Below are 21,157 nucleotides of genomic sequence, written 5' to 3' on the forward strand. Positions count from 1 at the left end.
GTGTGTTTGTGTGTGTGTGTGTGTGTGTGTGTGTGTACCATAAATACCATATTTTCTTTATCCATTCATCTGACAATGGATATTTAAGTTTCCATATCTTGGCTATTGTGAATAATGCTACAGTGAACACAGGAGTGCACCAATCCCTTTGAGACACTAATTTCCTTTGGATACATATCCAGAAGTGGTATTGCTGGATCATACAGTAATTCTATTTTTTGTTTTTTTGAAAAATCTGTTTTTCATAATGGCTGAACCAATTTACCTTTCCACCAACAGTGTACAAGAGTTCTCTTTTCTCCACATCCTCACCAACACTTGCTATCTCATCTTTTTGATATAGGCATTCTATATTCTAATAGGTGTGGTATCTTGTTGTTTTGATTTGCAGTTCCCTGATCATTAGTAACGATGAACACCTTTTCATGTACCTGTTGGCCATCTGTATGTCTCTCCTTAGGAAAAATGTCTATTTGGGTCCTTTGCCCATTTTTAAATCAGGTTGTCTTTTTGCTATAGAGTTGTATGAGTTCCTTGTATATCTGGATATTAATCTCTTATTGGCTATGCTGTTTGCAAATATTTTCTCCCGTTCTGTAGGTTTTTTCATTTTGATTTCCTTTGCTGCGTAAAAGCTTTTCAGTTCAAGGTAGTCCCACTTATTTTTGCTTTTGTTGACTGTGCTTTTGCTGTCAAATAAAAAAAATCATTGCCAAGACCAATGATATGGAGTTTTTCCCCTATATTTTCTTCTAAGAGTTTTACAGTGTCAGATTTTACATTTAAGTCTAATTAATTTTTATGAACAAGGTAAAATATAGATCCAATTTTATTTTTTGCATGTGGATATCTAGTTTCCCTAGCAGATTATCTTTTCTATGTGTTCCTGGAATCATTGTGGAAGATCAGTTGACTGCATGGATTTATATCTAGACTCTCTATTCCATTCCATTAGTCTATATATCTGTTTTTATGCCAGTACCATACTGTTTTGATTACTATAGCTTTTCTAGAATATTTCCTGTTTACCTCCAGATTTGTTTTTCTTGCTTAAGATTTCTTTAGCTATTTGGGAGTTTTTGAGGTTTAAAACTTAGGATTGTTTTTACTATTTCTGTAAAAAATGTCATTATGATTTGGTAGGGATTGCACAGAATTTGTGGATCATGCTGGGCAGTATGCACATTTTAACAATAGTAATTCTTTTAATCCATGAACATGGGATGTCTTTGCATTTATCAGTGTGTTTCTTTCATCAATGTTTTATAATTTTTAGTGTGCAAGTCTTTCCACTTTTTGGTTAGTTTAATTCCTTAGTATTTTATTATTTTTGTTGTTATGTTAATGGGATGTTTTCTTAATTTCCTTTTCAGATAGTTTGTTATTTGTGTATAAAAACATGACTAATTTTTATATGATGATTTTATATCCTGCAACTTCACTGAATTCATTTATTAGTCCTAACAGCTTTTTGGTGCAGTTTTTAGGATTTTTCTTTATATAGTATCATGTCATCTACAGGTACAATTTAAATTCTACCTTACCAGTTTGAGTCTTTCCAATATATTCAACTTAGGTTTTGTAACAGAGGTAATTCTTTCTGTACACTATGCCATGTCCTTAGGTTTTCTATGTCCTCTCTTTTAGGCACGAGGAAAATGACATTTCCAGCCTCACAGTTAGGTTGGGAGACAATGATTGAACCCGCTCATTGGAATGTGAGCAAAAGTGTTATAAAGCCACTTGTAGGTGTGGTCATAAAATTATTCCATATTATTCTCAACCCCCTTTTACCTGCTGGGGCAACCTTGGAGGATGGTTGGGGCAAATTAGAGTAGAACTGCTCAACTCATTAGACTAGGAAGTAAGTGAGAAATAAACTTTGATTGTTGTAAGCCACTAAGATTTCAGAACTGTTTACTGAAATGTTTATTAATTAGTTTGACACCATTTTTTCTAGACATAATTATAACGTATTCACACTGCATTTGTTTAAATTATATAGGTACCATAAAAACTGGCATAAGTAGTTTTGGCAACATATGCAATTGACTCTTGGTTAGCATAGTAATGAACAAGTATATAAGAGAATAGCCTATTAGCCTCAAACCCTCAGAGTTACCATGGACAGCAGTTAGTATGTTTTAAAGGCAAATGCAAAGAATTAATCAGGCATATTAATTAGGTGAGTTCTGTTAAGCAAAATTTATTGTATACTCTAGAAATGTGAACCATTATTAAAACCCAGAATAGTTACTATGACGTTCCTGAAATAACTTTGAGTTAACTTTTATTTAGACATTCATAGTACAATTCCATGGACATTTTTGAGCAAATATAAGGAAATAGAATAAATGCTTTGGAAGATATAAGAATGTATGAGTTACTCCACAACTGTTAGAGAAAAGCCAGTGCATAAATAAACATGAGATATACTCTTATCCTTGAAGAACTTAAAATGCAATACAAGAGAAAAAACAGAATGTGAAATTTGTTCCTAAGACAGAATGTGAAACTTATTCTAATACAAGAAAAAAGTGCCCTAATACAACAGAGGAGATTATTTGTACCTGGAGGATGAGAGAGGGCTTCATAGAGGGATTTTGTGATGAATCTGTGATGTCTTAGTTGGACTCTTACTCACTCAGACAGAAGTAGACCCTACAACAAAGATTGAGGGCAAGTAGTCTACCTGGCTGTTTTAGCAGGGGAGTAGTCTACCTGGCTGATAATAGAGGGAGAAGGTAGACAGTAAGGGGTGTCATTAAACTGCCAGAGCTACTACAGTGGTTCTGAAGATTCAACTTAGGCGAAAGCTCTAGAAAACACTGTAAAACACATACTCCAGAATTACTTCAATCAAGCAATAACGGAGCTGGAAATTTATATCCCATATTTCTTAGTTACTGGTTAAGGGGCTAGCCCTGGAGGAGTATTCTTTTCTAGGCACCTCTAGACCACAGAAATATAAGTTCTATTCCTAGGAGGCCAACTGAAGAAAACAGCAGAAATTCAGTTCTAAAACAACTACCAGTGATCTCTGAAAATTCACAAATATTCACTTGCTCAGTGAATATTTACTCAGTTCCTCTATCTGCCAAATACATACACTGTAACAATTTAAAGTAAGCAAGTTCTGAGGTTCCAAAATATTGCCATCTCACTGTAAGTATTTTAAAGGTTACATAGCATAATGATGTTTTCATAACCAAAGCAATTTAGTCTGTCTTCCCTTAAATATTCCTTATAATAGGAATATTATTATAAAAGAAATTTAACACCGGGTAAATATATCTAATCCAATGATCCCTGAGCAGACAATACTCTAGTGTTTATCTGTAAGTACTGTACAACACAAAACATCTGGAGAGAAGAAATTAACAGCTATCTGAATTGTAAACATGTGGCAATAATCTAAAAACTGGAGCCATAAAAATATCTTGAGCTAAACAGTAACATTTAATAGTACTTTTATTACTTAATGCTTTATACTTATCACTAATCAGTTTCCATTTGAGAAAGTGCCTATTTGAGTCATACAAGCAAATGACATTCTATCACACTACTTTATTTTTGCTTTTCTTAAACATCAATTAGTATTTTTTAACCTTCAAACTCAAAGCCAATCTAAAAGGTAAAGCTCACTAACTAAAGAAAAGTTCTATATGAAAGAATGAGCAAGCGAATTTTAATTTAGTGCTACTTCTAAGTTCCTAGGTGCTCAAAATCATAGCATATAGAAAAGTTAGTACAAGTTAGTCATTCCGTGTCAGTTAACCAACACAAAGAGAAAAAACAGCCAAATCACAAAGTATCAAACAACGAAATAAAAACCAAAACATTTTTTCCTATTATGACTCCACTGCTACCCAGTTTGGAACATTCTTGAGGGGCTACAGAAGAGGCCAGGAGTAGTGAAAGCACATAGGACTTGAATCAGAAGAACACAATTCAAGTATTTCCCTGACACTCAATTGCAAAAATACATATTGAATGAATAAATGTATAAATGTTCATGGCACCAATATTCCAATTTAAAACTAGGATTTTGGTTATTTCTATACTTGGTTTGTAATTAATACTTTGAGTTCAAAACCCAGCTTTGTCAGTTACTGCTGTTGACCCTGAATAATATATTCCTTGGGTTCCTCATCTGCTTCACTGGGTTGCTGTGAGCAGTAAATGAGCTCACATGTATAGAACTTAGCAAAATATCTGGCACTTCTCCCATTTGCCCCTCTGTTCCTACACTGATTTTGTTTATGTGCTGAAGACTGCAAATTCTCTTACAGACAGGGATACATGTCTTATTAATTTTTTGAAGAGGCTCAGCATTTAGTCCAGAGCTTTTCAAAGAGTAGGCCTTAAATAAGAAAAAAAGTAAACATTTGTTGATTTGTTTAGACTATAGCCCTAAATGGAAAATGGAGACACATGCAATAGTTCTGAGCATGAAAAAGACACAAGCAATGTTTTAGGAAGTTTATATGATAAATGACTTTTACTCTACAGGAAGAAGACTGAACTTTGTAATCAAACTTGCTATAACACATTGATAAGTAAGCATGTGCCTCAACTTAATCATTATGTAAGGCTATTTTAATACTTTGCTTTTACTCAGACCACTTAAAAATAGTTTCCAGAGTTTGCTTATGAGTCACACAGGGAAATCAGCATAATTATTATATAGCCAGGTTTAAATTTTAAATCCTAAAGTTAATATTTAATCACTTAGTGATCTGTTGTGGCTCAAAATGATATTTGTTATTTCCATAATCAAAGCATTACAGTATAAGATTTCCAAGTCTAATGATATACAGAAAAATGCCACATAAATGACAGGTTCTGAAGACAATTTCAAAAGAAATTCCTAAATATAAAATGAGCAACAGCAACAGTGTCTAATAAAGACAGTCTCACAAGATGTTTATTTGGAATAGGGTGATATTTAGATTCTTCCAGATAATTAGCAATGTATTACATTATTTTGCATATGTACATATATATACATTCACATACATATATGGCTATACATTAACCCTATTAAATATATATACGTATATATGTATAATATATACATTAACCCTATTAAATATATACGTATATATACATATACATATATATACATATATATACGTATATATAAATATATACATATACATATATATACATATATATAAATATATACGTATATATTTAATAGGGTTAATGTATATATTATACATATGTATTATACACACACACACACACACACATAACATACTCAAGGTGTATAAATAATATGTATATACTAGGCAGACCAGACTCACAGCCTTCCTGTCTACCTCAGTATCTGTCATCTTCCTGGGTAAATTCAAGGTCAATATGGAGAAACCATTAATATCTTAATTTGTCATCCATTATCCATCTCCTTTCCAATGATTTTTTCTTCTCCTCCACTTCAGTCACTCATTCTCAAACACAACCTAAATTCCATCATCGTTCCAGGTTGTTCCGCCTCCAAAATTCCTAGTGCAAACATCTCACTCTATTCACTTCTCCCCACTTTTCCAGCTTGCCTGCTCTTCTACTCCCATCTCAAACATTCTCTAGCCAACTAGGGTCCCTAGTAACTCTTATCACATTGCTCTTTCATATCCTAACTTACCCTTCAGTTCTTCTCACCACCTTCACTACCATAACCCTGGTCCAAGCCCCCACTGATTCTTAACCGGACTACTATGATAAACTCCCAATGGATCTCTCCGCTTCTGTCTATCTCCGACAGTCTATTCTCTGCCCAGCAGTTAGAGCAATCCTTTTAATATACAAGTCAGATCATGACACTCTTCTGCTTAATACTAATAAAAAGTATAATGACCTTTTAAGAGAGTACATGATTTGGTCCCTTGTCGCCTCTGTGGCCTCTTTTTTTTTTAACTTTCCCCTTTGGTCACTGTAATTCAACTACATTGGCCTTCGATTCTGCTCAAGCAGACCAGGTATACATACGGCCACCTCAAGGCCTTTGTGCTGCTCTTCTCCCTACCTAGCATGCTCTTCTCAAGTGCCTTCATGGCTTGCTCCTTCACCAACTTTAAGTCTCTACTCAAATTTCCCCTTGTCAATGAAGCATTTTTACGATCCTATTTAAATGCGCAATTGCTATTCCCTATTTTCAGTACTACTTTATGGTTTTTCTCTAAAGAACCTTTCACTACTAGACATATATTTTATTACTTGTTTATTGCCTATTGCTTACCATATCTCCATTTCAATATAAGATTCGTAAGGGTAGAGATTTTGTCTCTTGCTCACTAATGTATTCCCTGTGCCTAGGACAATGCTTCGCACATAGCAGGCATCTAATAATTATTTGGATTTAATAAATTCAGCTTAGATTCCATATTCCATTATGTGAACCACATTTAAGCTACCAAATTTTATGTATGTAAACATCTGGGTGATTAAACTAATTCTTGAGTAGATATGAAGGAAAAGCTTCACTGAAGTGTGGATTTAGATCCTCTAATGGAGAGACTCCAGAGTTATTCTGGAGCTGGAGAAATTTATGGCTATTAGCTGTCTACTTAAAAGGTGTGCTTCTCCTAACCCACTTATTCAGAAACACAGCTTTGACCTTCCTGTTTGGCAAAATAAAGACGCTTCTACTTATGATCCTTCCTTGAAACCTATGAAAAACAAAGATAATAAAAAAGAAAAACTTAATTTTAAGTGGAACAAACAATGGCCAGAACTATAGACAATCAACTATGAAGACTACTTGCCAAATTCAGCAAAATGTGGATAAAAATGCTGAGCCAACATGTATATTCTCAGACCTCCAGCAGATTGCAGATTTTTCCAAATGTCGCAGTTCTAAGAAATCTATCCAAATTCCTTTGATTGAAGTAACTAGATCTGGTGGGCATGGCCAAACCATTGCAGAATTTGGAAAAACCTCATAGGGACCAACATTCACTCTCAAAGACTGGCAGGGCAAGTCGAGATAAAGGAGGAGTCATGCAGCTAGACCTTGTTCCTTACTTTCACCTTGGCCTCCTGGTAGAGAAAGCCTGTTTGGAAGTGAGGCCTATGGATGCACTGTAGAAGTCACAATCAATTTTGCAGCATTGACTAGCATCAGCTGAGCAGAAATAGACATTAGGTACTCACTCGCCTGACAGCCTATTACAAACAGGCAGTCACACCGACTTCCTGCTTACACCAAAGGGAAAAAGTAAAAATCTAAAGTACAGCTTAAGTTAAATCCATCCTGTTCTTTAAACCTTTAGTTGTTATCGCATTCATATAAATGTTAACTTCATAGTTAAACATCCTACTAGTTTACTCTAGTATATTTCTCCCTAGTGCTACTTCCTATGATCTAGCCAGAAGAGTCACCGCTGCACAAGCACTCCATGCCTTAAAACATACTCTTCTGTGTGGACGGTTTTCAGCTCCCCAGTTCACCTCCTCTCCCCAGCAACTTATTGAAATCCCAGTCATTTTTCAGAGAGTCGCTTAAATACTCCATTCTTCCATAAAATTCTCACTTAAAGGAATTTTGTGTGTATTTTTACAAATGATTCATTTTCAAAAAGCAGATCTGGATACATTAAATACTAAAATCACATTCTTCTGCCCATTGATGGTGCAGAGTCTTGCCTTTCCAAAGACAAAAAATAATTTGATCATACTCTGAAAACTATAATACTAAAAATTATTAGCAAGAAATGTCTAGAAAAGGTAGTCTGTCATGAGTAGCATCTGATTGTCAACTTTATTTTTTTGCTTTTGCCTATTTTTTTTGTACTATCAAGCCTGATTCCCTTTAAGGTAAAGAGAAGGTAACATCATAAGGTAATATCATAAAGGTGATGTGACACTTATGATTTCTTTAAAGCTAAAATTTATTAAAAACTTGCTATCATTATCTCATTTAATCATAAAAATGGCCAAATTACTTACTAATATTTTTCCTCTTTTACAGATGAGGGAACCAAGGTTGAAGGAGAGATTGAGTAATTTGCTCAGAGTCACATAAATTGGAAGTTCTAAACTATTCTGTCTAATTCTAGATTCGAGTTCTTAACTCTGTGCTCTAAAGCTTATTAACATATCTACTGAAGTATCTCTGATCAGATGATTCCAAGGCATGCCATGCCAATGGCTTCATCAGTTACACTTCATTATCAGCCAAGCCAAAAAAATTAATGCTTTTTAATTCTACCGACTTAACTGGCTTTGAAAATACTTTTACAAGCACAAGTGGTTTGAATTCCACAACAAATCTGCAGGATTTTCGCCATTTTAGATAACGGGAAAGAGAAACAGAGATATTATAAATTACCCAGTCGTGTTGCCAAATAGCACAGTTACAGACATAGGCCTTCTTAGCCTAATATTGTTGCTCTTTCCAGAACTGCTAAAGATTTTAGAAGTATTTAATACCTTTTCCTAAATGGCAGTCAGGAAGTACTCAGTGAACTATCATGTTTCTAATTGTATTCAATTACTTTGAAAACAATCATTAATATTGCTTTCATACTATACACAAATTAAGATCATAGGCATTATTTTCAGTAAAATGAAAAGTCCAGTCATTGACTTAGAGGAATTTTAAATGCCAGACACTATGTTCACTAGATTGACAGAGGCCTTAAATGACATGGTTGCAACAATTACATCAATGATGGCTAGTGCATCAAATGTATGGGAGGGAGTGGTGGGAAAGAAGCGTGAATAGGTAGGATGGGTTCAAACCATGGAAAGTCTTATTTGTTGTGCTAAGATTTAGATTTTATAATATAGGCACAGGTGAGGAGGACTGAAGAATTCTGATATGGGAAGTGACATGTTCATATCTGCATGGTAAGAAGTAACTCAGGCAGAAGAGAGAAGATGGAGTCACGAGGCATACTAGAGTCAGTGAAACCAGTCAGAAGACTACAGTAATGGTCTTCCAAGAATCAATCTGTTCCTAAATCTAACTGATTATTAAAATTGCCAAAGAAGCCTTTTAAGATGCATGTTTTAGAGCCCCACCATTAGTTTCTAAGTCTGGGTTACCAGGTGATTGCGGTAGTGAGCCAGGTGTAGAATTCTCTTGCCTGGGTGGGATGAGGAAGCACTAGCAAGAGTGGGAGAGATTTAAGAGATTCTTAGGCAGTAGAATTAACATGTTTTAGTGATTGATGGACATCAACCTGGAGCAACTGCGTGGATAGATAGGCCATTCATTAAGCCTCAGAATACAATTGGAGCATTAGACCTTCAAGGGCAAGGAAAGATGAGACAATCCATGGGACAGGCAATGCAAATGATGGCAAGGCAGTTAGTTAGATATATATGTGTGGTTTGCCAGGGAACCTCTGGGTTGAAGACCTAGGAATGAGCCTGGAAAATAAAAGATTAATTCTGACTGAGAAAGTCCCCAAAGGAGACTGAAGACAGACCAGAGAAATAAGAAGATGACAAAATTCAATATTTTATTGAAGTATTTAATGAGGGAAAGTTTGGACTGGGGACAGTGTAAAGGGCCTGAATTCCAAGTAGAGGAGTCTTAATTGCATATTGTTAGCAAAAGACAACAATAGGGTGGGAGGCAAAACAACAGCAAAAGATTTGCTTACTTAAGGCAGGAAAACGTTATGATCTTGTTTGTTTTTTAAGAACCTAATTCTACCACTGGTAGAAAGGCGATGGTAAAGAGGTGAGCCTATAAGTGGGAGAACAGTTTTAAATTGTGTGGCTATGATAAGGAACTAATCTGAAGCAGTGGTAGTGGATAGACACAACACACCCATTTCCAGAAATATGTCTAAGACAGGATATGAGTTCCAGTGGGAATGGTAAAGAGGGAAGAGTTAAAATAAAAATAAAATTCTAGCTTTGAAGGTTGAGAGGGCAGAATAGAGACAAAGTTTTGGTGATGATGTTTTTAGTGTGAGAAATTTGGAGAACCAGCATGTTTTGTTTTTGTTTTTGTTTTTTTTTTAATTAAAAATATTTTTTCTTAGTTTCAAGTATACAGTACATTTGTTAGACATTTATATAGTTTGTAAAATGATCCCCCCAATTGCTTCTTCTCTCATCCGGTTTTCCACCTAGTCAATATATTAATGCTAACTGCATGCCTTATGCCATGCTCCCCATCTCTGTGACCGTCTATCAACTACTAGTTTGTACTTCTTTAACTCTCCACCCCATTCTCCCAGCCTCCAACCTTCCTCCTCTCTGTCCCTCACCAAATTGTCCTCTATATTTATGAGTCAGTTTTTAATGAGTTTGTTCTTTTTGTTCCTTAGATTCTGCATATAAGTGAAATCATATGGCATTTATCTTTGTCTGACTTATTTCACTCAGCATAATAACCTCTAGGTCCATCCATGTTGTTGCACATGGTAGGACTTTATTTTTTTTAATGGCCAAGTAATATTCCATTGTATATATGAACCATAACTTCTTTATCTAATTGTCTGTTGATGGGCTTTTAGGTTGCTTCCATATCTTGGCTATTGTAAATTGTGTTGCCATGAATATTGGGGAGCATGGCTTTTTATAGGTAGTAGGAAATATGGCTCTATTGCTCTCCTGATAGGCTGGGGCTAGAATTATGATTTAGAAGTCATTAGAATTGTAACTGAAGTAAAAGAGTCACCCAGGCAAATATATTTTTAATGAGAATAAATGAGGACTGGTAGTGACTGCCAGAACTGGAGAGTCAGAACGTAGAACTCAGAATCAGACATAATACTGCATAAAATTCTAGCTTTGAAGGTTGATATCTAGCTTTGCAGATATTGCCTAGACCTACACCAAGTGCAGTGAGACATACACTCTGTTTCAGATACTGGTATACTCGGTGAATGAATTTATGGTTATTTTTGGCCATCACATCTCATACTATATTAGAAATTAACTAAAATCTGTGGATGATTTTCGTTTTAACTACTATTAATTTTGGTATCTTCTTGGCTATATTTGTGAAAATCATTTTACAAACCTTAGTACTTTCCAATTATATTGATTGTATTAGCTATGGTGCTTTGGGTTCAAGAAACAGAACAATCTGCTAAAAGCAGTTTATACTAAGAGGACATTTATTTCTCTCATGTAACTAAAAATCCAGCCATGTGTGCGTTTGGGACAGATTCAGCAGATGAGCAATGATGAAGAAAAGAGGCTTTTTCCTCCCTTAGTGCCAACCTCAGTGTCAGTGATATATATTCATCAAGGGCAAAAAATGGTAGCAGCAGCTCCAGGCATTGTACCCTCATATGAAAAAATTCAAGAGTAGATGGGAGAGGTGTGCTTCTTGACTGAGGCTTACTATGTTTCTCTTTTTAAATTAAAAAATAATTTACATACAGTAAAATATATAAATCTTAAACATATGGTTGAATGAGTTTTGACAAATGCATACATCTAACTCCATCCCTACTGAGATACAGAGCATTTTCATCACCCCAGAGAGCTCCCTTGAACACTTTTCTAGTTAATCATCACCACTGCCACAACCCCTAACTCCACCCAGAGGCAACCATAGCTCAGATCTCTTAAATCATTCTTTCTTTTTCATAATCGGGGATGAAAATCTCTCCAAGAGGCCTTCTGCCTCCAGCACTTTACTTTATATCTCCTTGGCCAGAACTGTCTCTCTTCCAACCTTTAAGTCAATCACTGACTAGAGAGTGATTATAATACTGTATTATAGACCATTTAAGATTCATCATTCCTTGGGGCTGAGGGGGGGCCCATCTGACCTCAACACAGAGCTGAAAGTCCAAATTAAAAAAAAAATTTTTTAAGCAAGGGAGAAGAGGGAAATGGCTACACACGCACCACACACACGAGGGCATGTACACACACACACACACATTTTGTTAGTCTACACATGCAGCCATCCAATATTTGATCTATTCTTCCAACTTTATCTCACATGCAGATATGCTAAGTATATGTTCTAAGTTTGTGTTCATGAAAGTCAACGATTAAAGTACAGATGACAAACAAATGCAGAGACCTCCCTGAAGTTAACATCAATCTACATTCTACTGGTCAAAGTTCTTCATCCAGGTCCAAATATAATAAAATTTATACTTGTCTGGGCCCCAAATCTCCTTTTCACCCACAAAGATATCATGAGAAATTACATTCAACACTCTGTTTCTTACCAAGGTACACAAAGGTGTGTCAGTGGAAACACCTTTCCCCTTAAAAATATCTTTCTGCTTTTTGATACCTCAGTAGTTTTCATGAGCCTAAGTTTATATCTCTTTCATTCTTGTGTTTTTATCACTTGTTTTATGCCTGTTTTCTTTGTATACGCATCTTTCCGTTGAGGTCATGAGAATGATCAGAACAATAACTTGTTTTTCAGTTGCCCTTTCATTTTTCCTGTCTTTCAGCATGATAATTTCATTGTGAGCCTCCCAATTCCTTTTTAATCCAGCTTCCTCTTGGTTTATATCTAGTGTCTGTATGATCCTCTGTCCAGTTTTATATATCCAGCTGTGGCTAGCATATTATTATTCTGGACCCTAAAATGGTATTGACACATCCTATTAAAGTAACTTCTATAACTTCCATTTCATCCTTATTGGTTACAAGTAAGTTTATAAAATCACATTCCCCTGTTGCATTATCTACCCTCTCAGTGATAAGACAATCAGCAAGATCAGTAAAAAGAATGCATCAAATATTTTGCTTTAGGAGAATGATGTTTCCAGAGTATGGAAGTGTAGTTTCCAATCATGACATCTATCTGCCTCTAGGCCAGATGCAAAACTTGCATTAGAAGAGTATCAGTCATATTTACCCACCTAAGATATCTGTATTTGGCTCCCACAGTATTATCAGCTTATGTGTCTTATCCTGTACTCTCATGCTGTGTTCTCCATCATGCTTAAACCTACGAGCTCGAGGATTTCCAAGCAGGGCACTCTTCCTCATCTCTCAACAAGCGTGATTTTATATGCACAGTGTATAAACTCCTGTTGACATATTCCAGAGATTATCTATAGCTCAGCAAGTTTGACCTGCCTAGGAGATATTTATCTATTTTCATTATATTTTAGGATTATCTTATTATTTCATCAGCCCTAGTTGAAAGGTAGGAGTGTTAAAAAGTATTTATCAGAAAGAGAGCTGAAACAAAGTCAATCACTTTTTAACATTTTAAAAAGAGACCCCTTGCAATGTACTATAGGGTTCAAAGGAACAAATTTAAATTTTTTCAATTTAAAAATAATTTAATATTTTTATAGCAAAACCGATATGTGTTTTTGTTTTTGTTTTTTCTTATTTTCTCTTGCAAATCACTGATATTTTCTCAGCTTCCGTGTTACCTCCAGCTTAGGTTACAATTGATATTTTCCAAAGTATTTCACTTTACCTGAATATTGTTCTTCCCTTCCCTCAAATTTCAGTTTAAAGTTCTCTTTATAAGGTTGGCAAGATTCCTGTTCAGTGTGTTCCTCTCAGATCTATCTACCTCTTACAGGGAGTCTATTGTATTAACTGTATACAAAGCTGCATAAAGCTGCAGTTAAGAAATCTAGTTTGGGTTTTCTTTTGCTGTTTTAATAGGGTACTACTTGATACCAATTACCTTTTATTTCTTTTTCAAAGTGATGGCCTCAGCTCGAAGAAGAAATACCCCTTCAATACCCACACCAAGTACCTATTAGCATTCACTGATATGTAAATTAACAAGAGTAATGGTATGGTCTGTGAATTTGATAAGTCTCAGGAAACTTCCTGAGAGAACCTCCCATATCAGCTCCACCATGATTTACCTTAATATAAATGAGAAAGAAAGAAGATGCCTTCTCTCTTTTCCCACATCTGGAGGATTTATTTTGGATATTTATCCTCTGACTCTCAACTGTAAGTCTTTAGAGACCTACATGCATTTACCTAACATGTAAAAGGTATGTTATAAATTATCAGCCAATGTATAAAAAGATTTAGATAGTATTGCCAAGGATTCTTTATAGGTTTAAAAAATACTTTCCTTTACTGATGATAGTTACCAAGGACTACATATATGGGACTTAAAATCTGAGGTTGAACTTGAAAATGTGCCAGATACAAGAGAGACAAAAAGGTAAAGTAATACCATCTAAAGGAATCTTGCAATCCACTCAATAAGCTAGCACTCCTGAACGCAGACATAAACACGTATACCTGTTGTTAACACCAGGCTTCCATAATAAGGTGGCGCACCCAATTGACTCATTTTTTTTGAGATGACTTTATAGCAGCAAGGAAACATAAATTCACAATTATTCTACAATCTTAGAAGAATATATATCAGTTAACAAACACCTGATATAGAAAATAGATTTCATAAAAAGAATTCAACATAGGAATAATCTGAAGTTATATCCATATGGAATTTTTATGACAAAGAATGATTGAAATAAAATTATCTTCCATTCAAAATACAGCAGTCCTGAAAATTAAATATCAGAGTCACTTACTTTTACTATGATAAGCCTTGCTCGATTTTCACGCCTCTGGTTATCATTTTCTGTATACTCTACTTCGAACAGGGTATTATAATTTTCTAGTATTTTAGCCATTATCTTGTTGCAGAGGTCTTGTTCTTTCATGCCTTCAAGCCCAGGTGGTACACTAGAAATAAGAAAAAAAATTGAGAGTAATTACTTTGTTAAAACAAAATTCCAGCACAGCTGACTCAGGCTTATATTTTGACAATCATTGATCAGACTTCTTATAAGGACACAAGAAGCTTTATGGTGACACATATGATGTTGTTGGGACAACTGGTCTTGTTCCCAAGATCTGAACTAATAGCTTTTATTGAATAAGAAAAGTGCATGTTGTTCAGAAGAGGTATGGGTTAACATGGGTGCAACGATTTGTATATATTAGAAATTACTATACATAAGGTAATATTTGTACAAATATAAAAACAATACAGAACAGGTGTTACAACAAAAAGAATGATTGTTTTATCATGACAGAATTACCCAGCCACACAAATAATAGAAACACATCTTTAAGGATTTCTTAGATAATATACAAAAGGACAAAAAGTAAAGGAAAAGATGAATGCTGTTAGGAAAAAATACTGATAATCGTTGAAGCTGAGTGATAGGTACATAGAAGATTACACTATTCTGTCTTCTTTGGAGCATGTTTAAAAATTTCCCTATTTAAAAAAGGTGAAAAAAACATGAATGCATAAGATGCCATAATATAAATAAGATAAATACCTCTTCACTAACGTGGACAACTGACAGAAGATTTGTAGTTAAGACTATGTAAAAAATTCCTTTTCAAAAAGAAAGTAAAATTTGAAAAAAAGACAAAAACCATGAGTTGAAAAACACACGGAAGAAAACACTTGGACAATTATTTTATGAAACCATACTTAACCTCATTGAGTAACCAGTGAAATAAATTTAAAAAGCAACACTGAGGTATTTAATATTCATCTGCATTAGTTTCCTGTGGCTGCTGTAACAAATTACCACAAACTGGGTGGCTTAAAATAACAGAAATTTATTCTTTCACAGTTCTAGAGGCCAGAAGAGTGATCAGTATCACAGGGCAGAAATTAAAGTGTGAGCAGGGGCACACTCCCTACAGAGGCTCAAGGTGAGAGTCTGTTCCTGGCCATTGGTGGCTGGCAGTGTTCCCTGGCTGTGGTTGCATCATTTCAATCTTCAATCGAGCCTTGCATTTTCAAATTTCTCTATGCTGTGTCTTCACATGACCTTCTTCTCCATGTATGTCTAATCTCCCTCTACTTCCTTCTTACAGGATACATGTATTGCATTTAGTACCCACCCAGATAAGCCAGGATAATCCCCTTATCTCATGATCTCCGTCTTAATTACAACTGTAACTATCAGAAAGAGAAATTAAGAAAACAATCCCATTTACAATTGCATCAAAAAGAATAAAATACCTATGAATAATTTAAGCAAGGAAGTAAAAGACTTGTATGTTGAAAACTACAAGACATTAATGAAAGAAAATGAAGAAGACACAAATAAATGGAGAGACATTTTGTGCTCATGGACTGGAAAATTAATATTGCTAAAATGTTCATATTATCCAATGCAATCTACAGATTCATTGAAATCCCTATCAAGCTTCCAATGGCACATTTCACAGAAATAGAAAAAAAAATTCTAAAATTTGTTTGAAACCATGAAAGACCACAAATAGCCAAAGCATCTTGAGAGAGAATAACAAAGCTGGAGGCATTGAACTCCCCAATTTCAAACTATATTACAAAGTAATATTAATTAAAACAGTGTGGTATTAGTGTAAAAACATGTAACCAATGGAACAGAATAGGGAGGCCAGAAATAAACCCATGGCCATATAGTCAATTTTTGATAAAGGAAAAAAGAATACACAATGGGGAAAAGACCATCCTTCGATAAATAGTGTTGAGAAAACTGGACAGCCACATGCAAAAGAATCAACCTGGATTACTATCTCATACCATACACAAAAATAAACTCCAAACCATAAAACTCCTAGAAGAAAACATAAGTGGTCAACTCCTTGACACAGGTCTTCGGCAATGATTTTCTGAATCTGACATAGAAAGAAAAAGCAACAAAGCAAAAATAAACTAGGGGAACTACACCAAACTTAAAAGCTTCTGCACAGTAAATCATCAACAATATGATAACACAACCACTGAATGGGAGAAAATAACTGCAAGTCATATATCTGATAAAAGGTTTATATCCAAAATATAGAAATAATTCATACAACTCAATAGCAAACAAACAATCTGATTTAAAAGTGGGCAGAGGATCTAAATAGACATTTTTCCAAAGACATACAGATGGCCAACGGGTTCATGAAAAGATGCTTGACAACGTCAATCATCAGGGAAATGCAAATCGAAAGCACAATGAGACATTGCCTCACATCTGTTAGGGCTGCTATTATCAAAAAGAAAAAAAATAAGAAGTATTGGTGAGGATGAGAAGGGAACCCCTGTGCACTATTGGTGGAAAAGTGAATTGGTGTAGTCACTAGAGAAAACAGTATAAAGGTTCCCCAAAAAGTAAAAATAGACCTACCATATGATCTAGCAGTTCTAGTTTGGGGTATTTATTCAAAGGAAACAAAACACTCATTCAAAAAGTTGTATTTAACACATGTTCACTAAAGCATTATTTATAACAGCCAAGAAACAGAAACAAGCTGTGTCCACTGGAAATAAATGGATAAAGAAAATGTAATATATATATATATAAACAATAGAATATTATGTAGCCATAAGAACGAATGAAATCTTACCATCTGCAACAACATGGATGGACTTTGAGGGCATCATGTTAAGTTAAATAAGTCAGAGAGAGAAAGACAAATACCATATAATGTCTCTTACATGTGAAATGACTCACTTCCTGATTTTGAAACTTACTAAAAAGCTACTAAGCTACGCAAAGTAATCAAAACAGTGTGGTATTGGCATAAAGCAGACATACAGATCGATGGAATAGAATAGAGAGCCCAGAAATCAAACCTTGCACATATGATCAAATAGTTTTTGAAAAGGGTGCCAACACAATTCAATGGGAAATGAATGGTCTTTTCAACAATTGCTACTGGGGAAACCGGACATCTACATGTAAAGAGTAAAGTTGGCCCCTTATCTATAAACAAAAGTTAACTCAATGGATCAAGGATCTAAAACAAAACTCTTGGAAAAAAACATAGGACAAAAGCTTCACAGCATTGGGTTTGGCAATAATTTCTTGGCTACGATACCAAAGGCGCAGGCAACAAAGAAAAATAGACAAATTGTATTTCATGAAAATTAAAATACTTTGTGCATCAAAAGTCACCATCAACAGAGTAAAAACACAACCTGCAGAATGAGAGAAAAAATATTTGTAAATCGGGTACCTGATAAAGGGCTAATGTCTACAACATATAGAGAGTATTAAACAGACATTTCTTCAGATATACAAATAGCCAATAAGCACATGGAAGATACTGATATCACTAATCAATAGAGTAATTCAAATAAATACTATGATGAGATACACCTCACACCCATTAGGATGGCTACTATCAAAAAAACAGAAAACAACAAGTGTTGGTGAGGATGTAGAGAAACTAAAACTGTGCACTGTTGGTGGGAATGTAAAATGGTATAGTTGCTATGGGAAACAGTATGATGGTTCCTTAAAAAATTAAAAATAGAATTACCATCTGATCCACCAATTCTACTTCTGGGTATATACTGGACAGAATTGAAAGCAGGGTCTAGAAGAGATATTTGTATGCCAATACTCATAGCAGCATTATTCACAATAGTTAAAAGGTAGAAGCAACCCAAGCATCCATCAATAGATAAATGGATAAACAAAATAAAGTATATACATACAATGGAATATCATTCACCTTTAAAAAAGGAATTTCTGACACATGCACAACATGGATGAACCTTGAGGACATTTATGCTAAGTGAAATAAGCCAGTCTCAGAAAAGACAAATATTGTATGATTCTACTTACACGAGGTACTTAGAATAATCAAAATCATAAAGACAGAAAGTTTAATGGTGGTTGCCAGGGGCTTCTGGGGAGCAGTTAAGGTTTAATGGTATAGAGTTTCAGTTTTATAAGATGAAAAAAGTTATGGAGATAGAAGGTAGTGATGGTTTCACAAAACTGTGAATATATTAAATACTACTGAACTATACACTTAAAATGGTTATGACTGTAAATTTTTTTTTGTATTTTATCACAGCTAAAAATCAGAAGAAAAAAAAAGAAATGTATCTTCTCTACATTGCCATAAGGCAACTAAGGACACTGACATCTGGTTATAATGATCCTCAGTTATTACTGCTTAATGAAAGGCAGATAGTGATAAGGCAAGATACATTTGCAATAATTGTATTTGCGTTGATAACATGTTAAAAGCTATACGCTATATTCACTACAGCACTTAACGAAAATAAGATTTATTAATATTTATAATAGAACTACTTTGTTCACCTTATTATATCTTGAAGTTTGGATCTACATTAATAGCCAACTTTAAAAAAAATATTTAAAAAAATTAGATTAGCGATATTATAATTTCTCCTGTTAAATAACATTTAAAGTTTATTTTATATGGCTGATTTTACTTACCTACATGTTCTTAAGATGTTTTCATGAACGTCATACCAAAAGTCTGTGCTATTTACTATAAAATTTTATGTGCTGTGAAAATTTGGATCTAACTTTGAATATGTCTCATACTCACTCAAGGGTCATGTGTCAGGCATGTCAGGTGGGACAATGGTTAAAGACTACGGCTCTCATCTATGCATTCTCAGTGGTAGTAATATTGCCCCCAATGGGGACAAAACTGGTTCCTGGGGGAGAACATCCTCTTTTTATAGATACGTATAGTATATATAGTACAGAGAAATATATAGTATATCTATAGTAATTAGGAAAAAATCTAAAAAGGCTTCTTAGAGTAACAATAACAGAAAAACAAACAAACAAAAAAAGATGAGAAACACTGCTCTAATCCCTCTGTCCAGTATGTCACAGTGAAAGTTAAATACTGACTCCTAATATAGGATCCTCTTGGAGGTAACTGAACAATGCAGAGAAGAGTAGGGCTCATACGAGCAAGGGGCTAGTTGGAGGGGGTCAAGGGAAGTGTTAAGGATTCTGGGTTAGAAATGAGGAATCAGGTCCTGGCTCCACTACTATATAGTGTAGCTTTTGGAAAGTTGCTTTCTTCATTTATAAAAGAAAAAAAACGCGTCATTAATATAAAGGTTGTAGGGACCTTATAACAATTAAATTTTAAAAAGTTATGTGAAAAATGCTTTGCAAAACTATGGGGTCAGAAAACAGGGTTACTAGCGGCTGGGGTAAGGTCAAGAGTTGACTAAAAGGGACATGAAAGAACTGTGGAATGATGGGAATGGTGTTTATCTATCTTAATAGTCATTGTGGTGATACAACTGTATGACTTTGTCAAACCTCAGAACATTACACTAAAATGAACATGTTTTACACTATGTAAATAGTATCTCAAGAAATACAACTTTAAAACAAAGTGCCTTGCAAACCATAAATATTCATACCAAAGTTCTTTATCATGCAAAGTAAGGTTCTAGCTTTCAATGGTAACACTGTTGGTCTACACTGAATTTGCAATTGGCTAAAATTCTCTAGTCATTTTCATAGCAATTGCTATTAAACTAGGTCTTTCTAGTCCTGATCTCTCTTGAGACCCAAAGTTCAAGACTAAACATAATTCACTGTAAATATCAATTTGCTAAGTTTCCATCCATTTGCTTATCTATGATAAAAAAAGAAAAAAATAACATTTTTGTAGTCATCGATCTTTTATTTCTTACTTTGCTATTCAACATATTATTCTTTTCAGCTTTGTTTCACTGACTACTTTTATATGCATAAATTCTTCTACATCTTAATCTAAGACAATAAAAGAATTAAGAAGGTAAAGATGAGATACTTCATTTGTAAGTATCTCTTTGTACTGTCACCAGTTGATTAATCAATACCTTTAAAAAATGATTGTTCACTTAGGAATGAATATACCTAACTGCATTATCACTAGATCACATTGCCCAAACTTGTCCACATTCATTCCATTATGTCCTTAACTTATTATATTGCAATTAAAAAATGCTGACATGCTAGGACATTCTCCCTTGTGCAGTTCTTTACAAAAACAAAAAACAAAATCTATTATTGAAAGCAATCACTGGAGTCTAGGCTTACTAACCATTCTAAAAGGTAAAAGTTTCTAAATGTGTACTGCCCTATTTATGAATCTATTGTGATTAACCTATATCCATTTATTTGAATTAAAATTTAGTATAAATGAAAATCTGGAAGTTTTTTTTTAAAAGATAACATTCAGTAATAAAACTCCTAATGTTTCTTGGAATTGAGGTGAGGCAGTGGAAACAAACACTTCCAGAACTGTTTTTGCACCTGGCTCCCTTCTGCAGAACTACTGATGTTGCTGTTTCCAGGTATTCAATTTATATCATGTATGTGAGCTTCCATTTTTTCCCCCTTGCATTGCAGATTTTTTAAGTTGGGTCACTTATTAATCCAAGTGATGAGTTCATTTTTTCTATTCGAAAGTACTAACAGAAGATAAATCTTCCTAAATGAAA

At 34.5% G+C, this 21,157-nt stretch overlaps 1 protein-coding gene across 6 annotated transcripts in view; it reads right to left on the reverse strand.

Annotated features, from left to right (window-relative positions):
* Window positions 1-21,157, reverse strand: part of FAM13A (family with sequence similarity 13 member A) — a 251,670-nt gene that overhangs the window by 161,925 nt on the left and 68,588 nt on the right. For 5 of the 6 annotated variants that reach the window (XR_005649223.1, XM_039845693.1, XM_039845694.1 and 2 more), the window contains one exon: window positions 14,469-14,622. Coding sequence is in view for 4 of the 6 variants with exons in the window: in XM_039845693.1 (XP_039701627.1) it covers window positions 14,469-14,622 (154 nt within the window). In the remaining 2 variants the exon portion in view is untranslated. Of the gene's footprint in view, window positions 1-5,716; window positions 5,722-14,468; window positions 14,623-21,157 lie in introns of those variants that run through there. The other variant, XM_039845700.1, reaches the window with a different exon arrangement.

Source organism: Pteropus medius, unplaced genomic scaffold (genome assembly GCF_902729225.1).
Source record: "Pteropus medius unplaced genomic scaffold, Ma_sr-lr_union100, whole genome shotgun sequence".
Lineage (NCBI taxonomy): Eukaryota > Metazoa > Chordata > Mammalia > Chiroptera > Pteropodidae > Pteropus > Pteropus medius.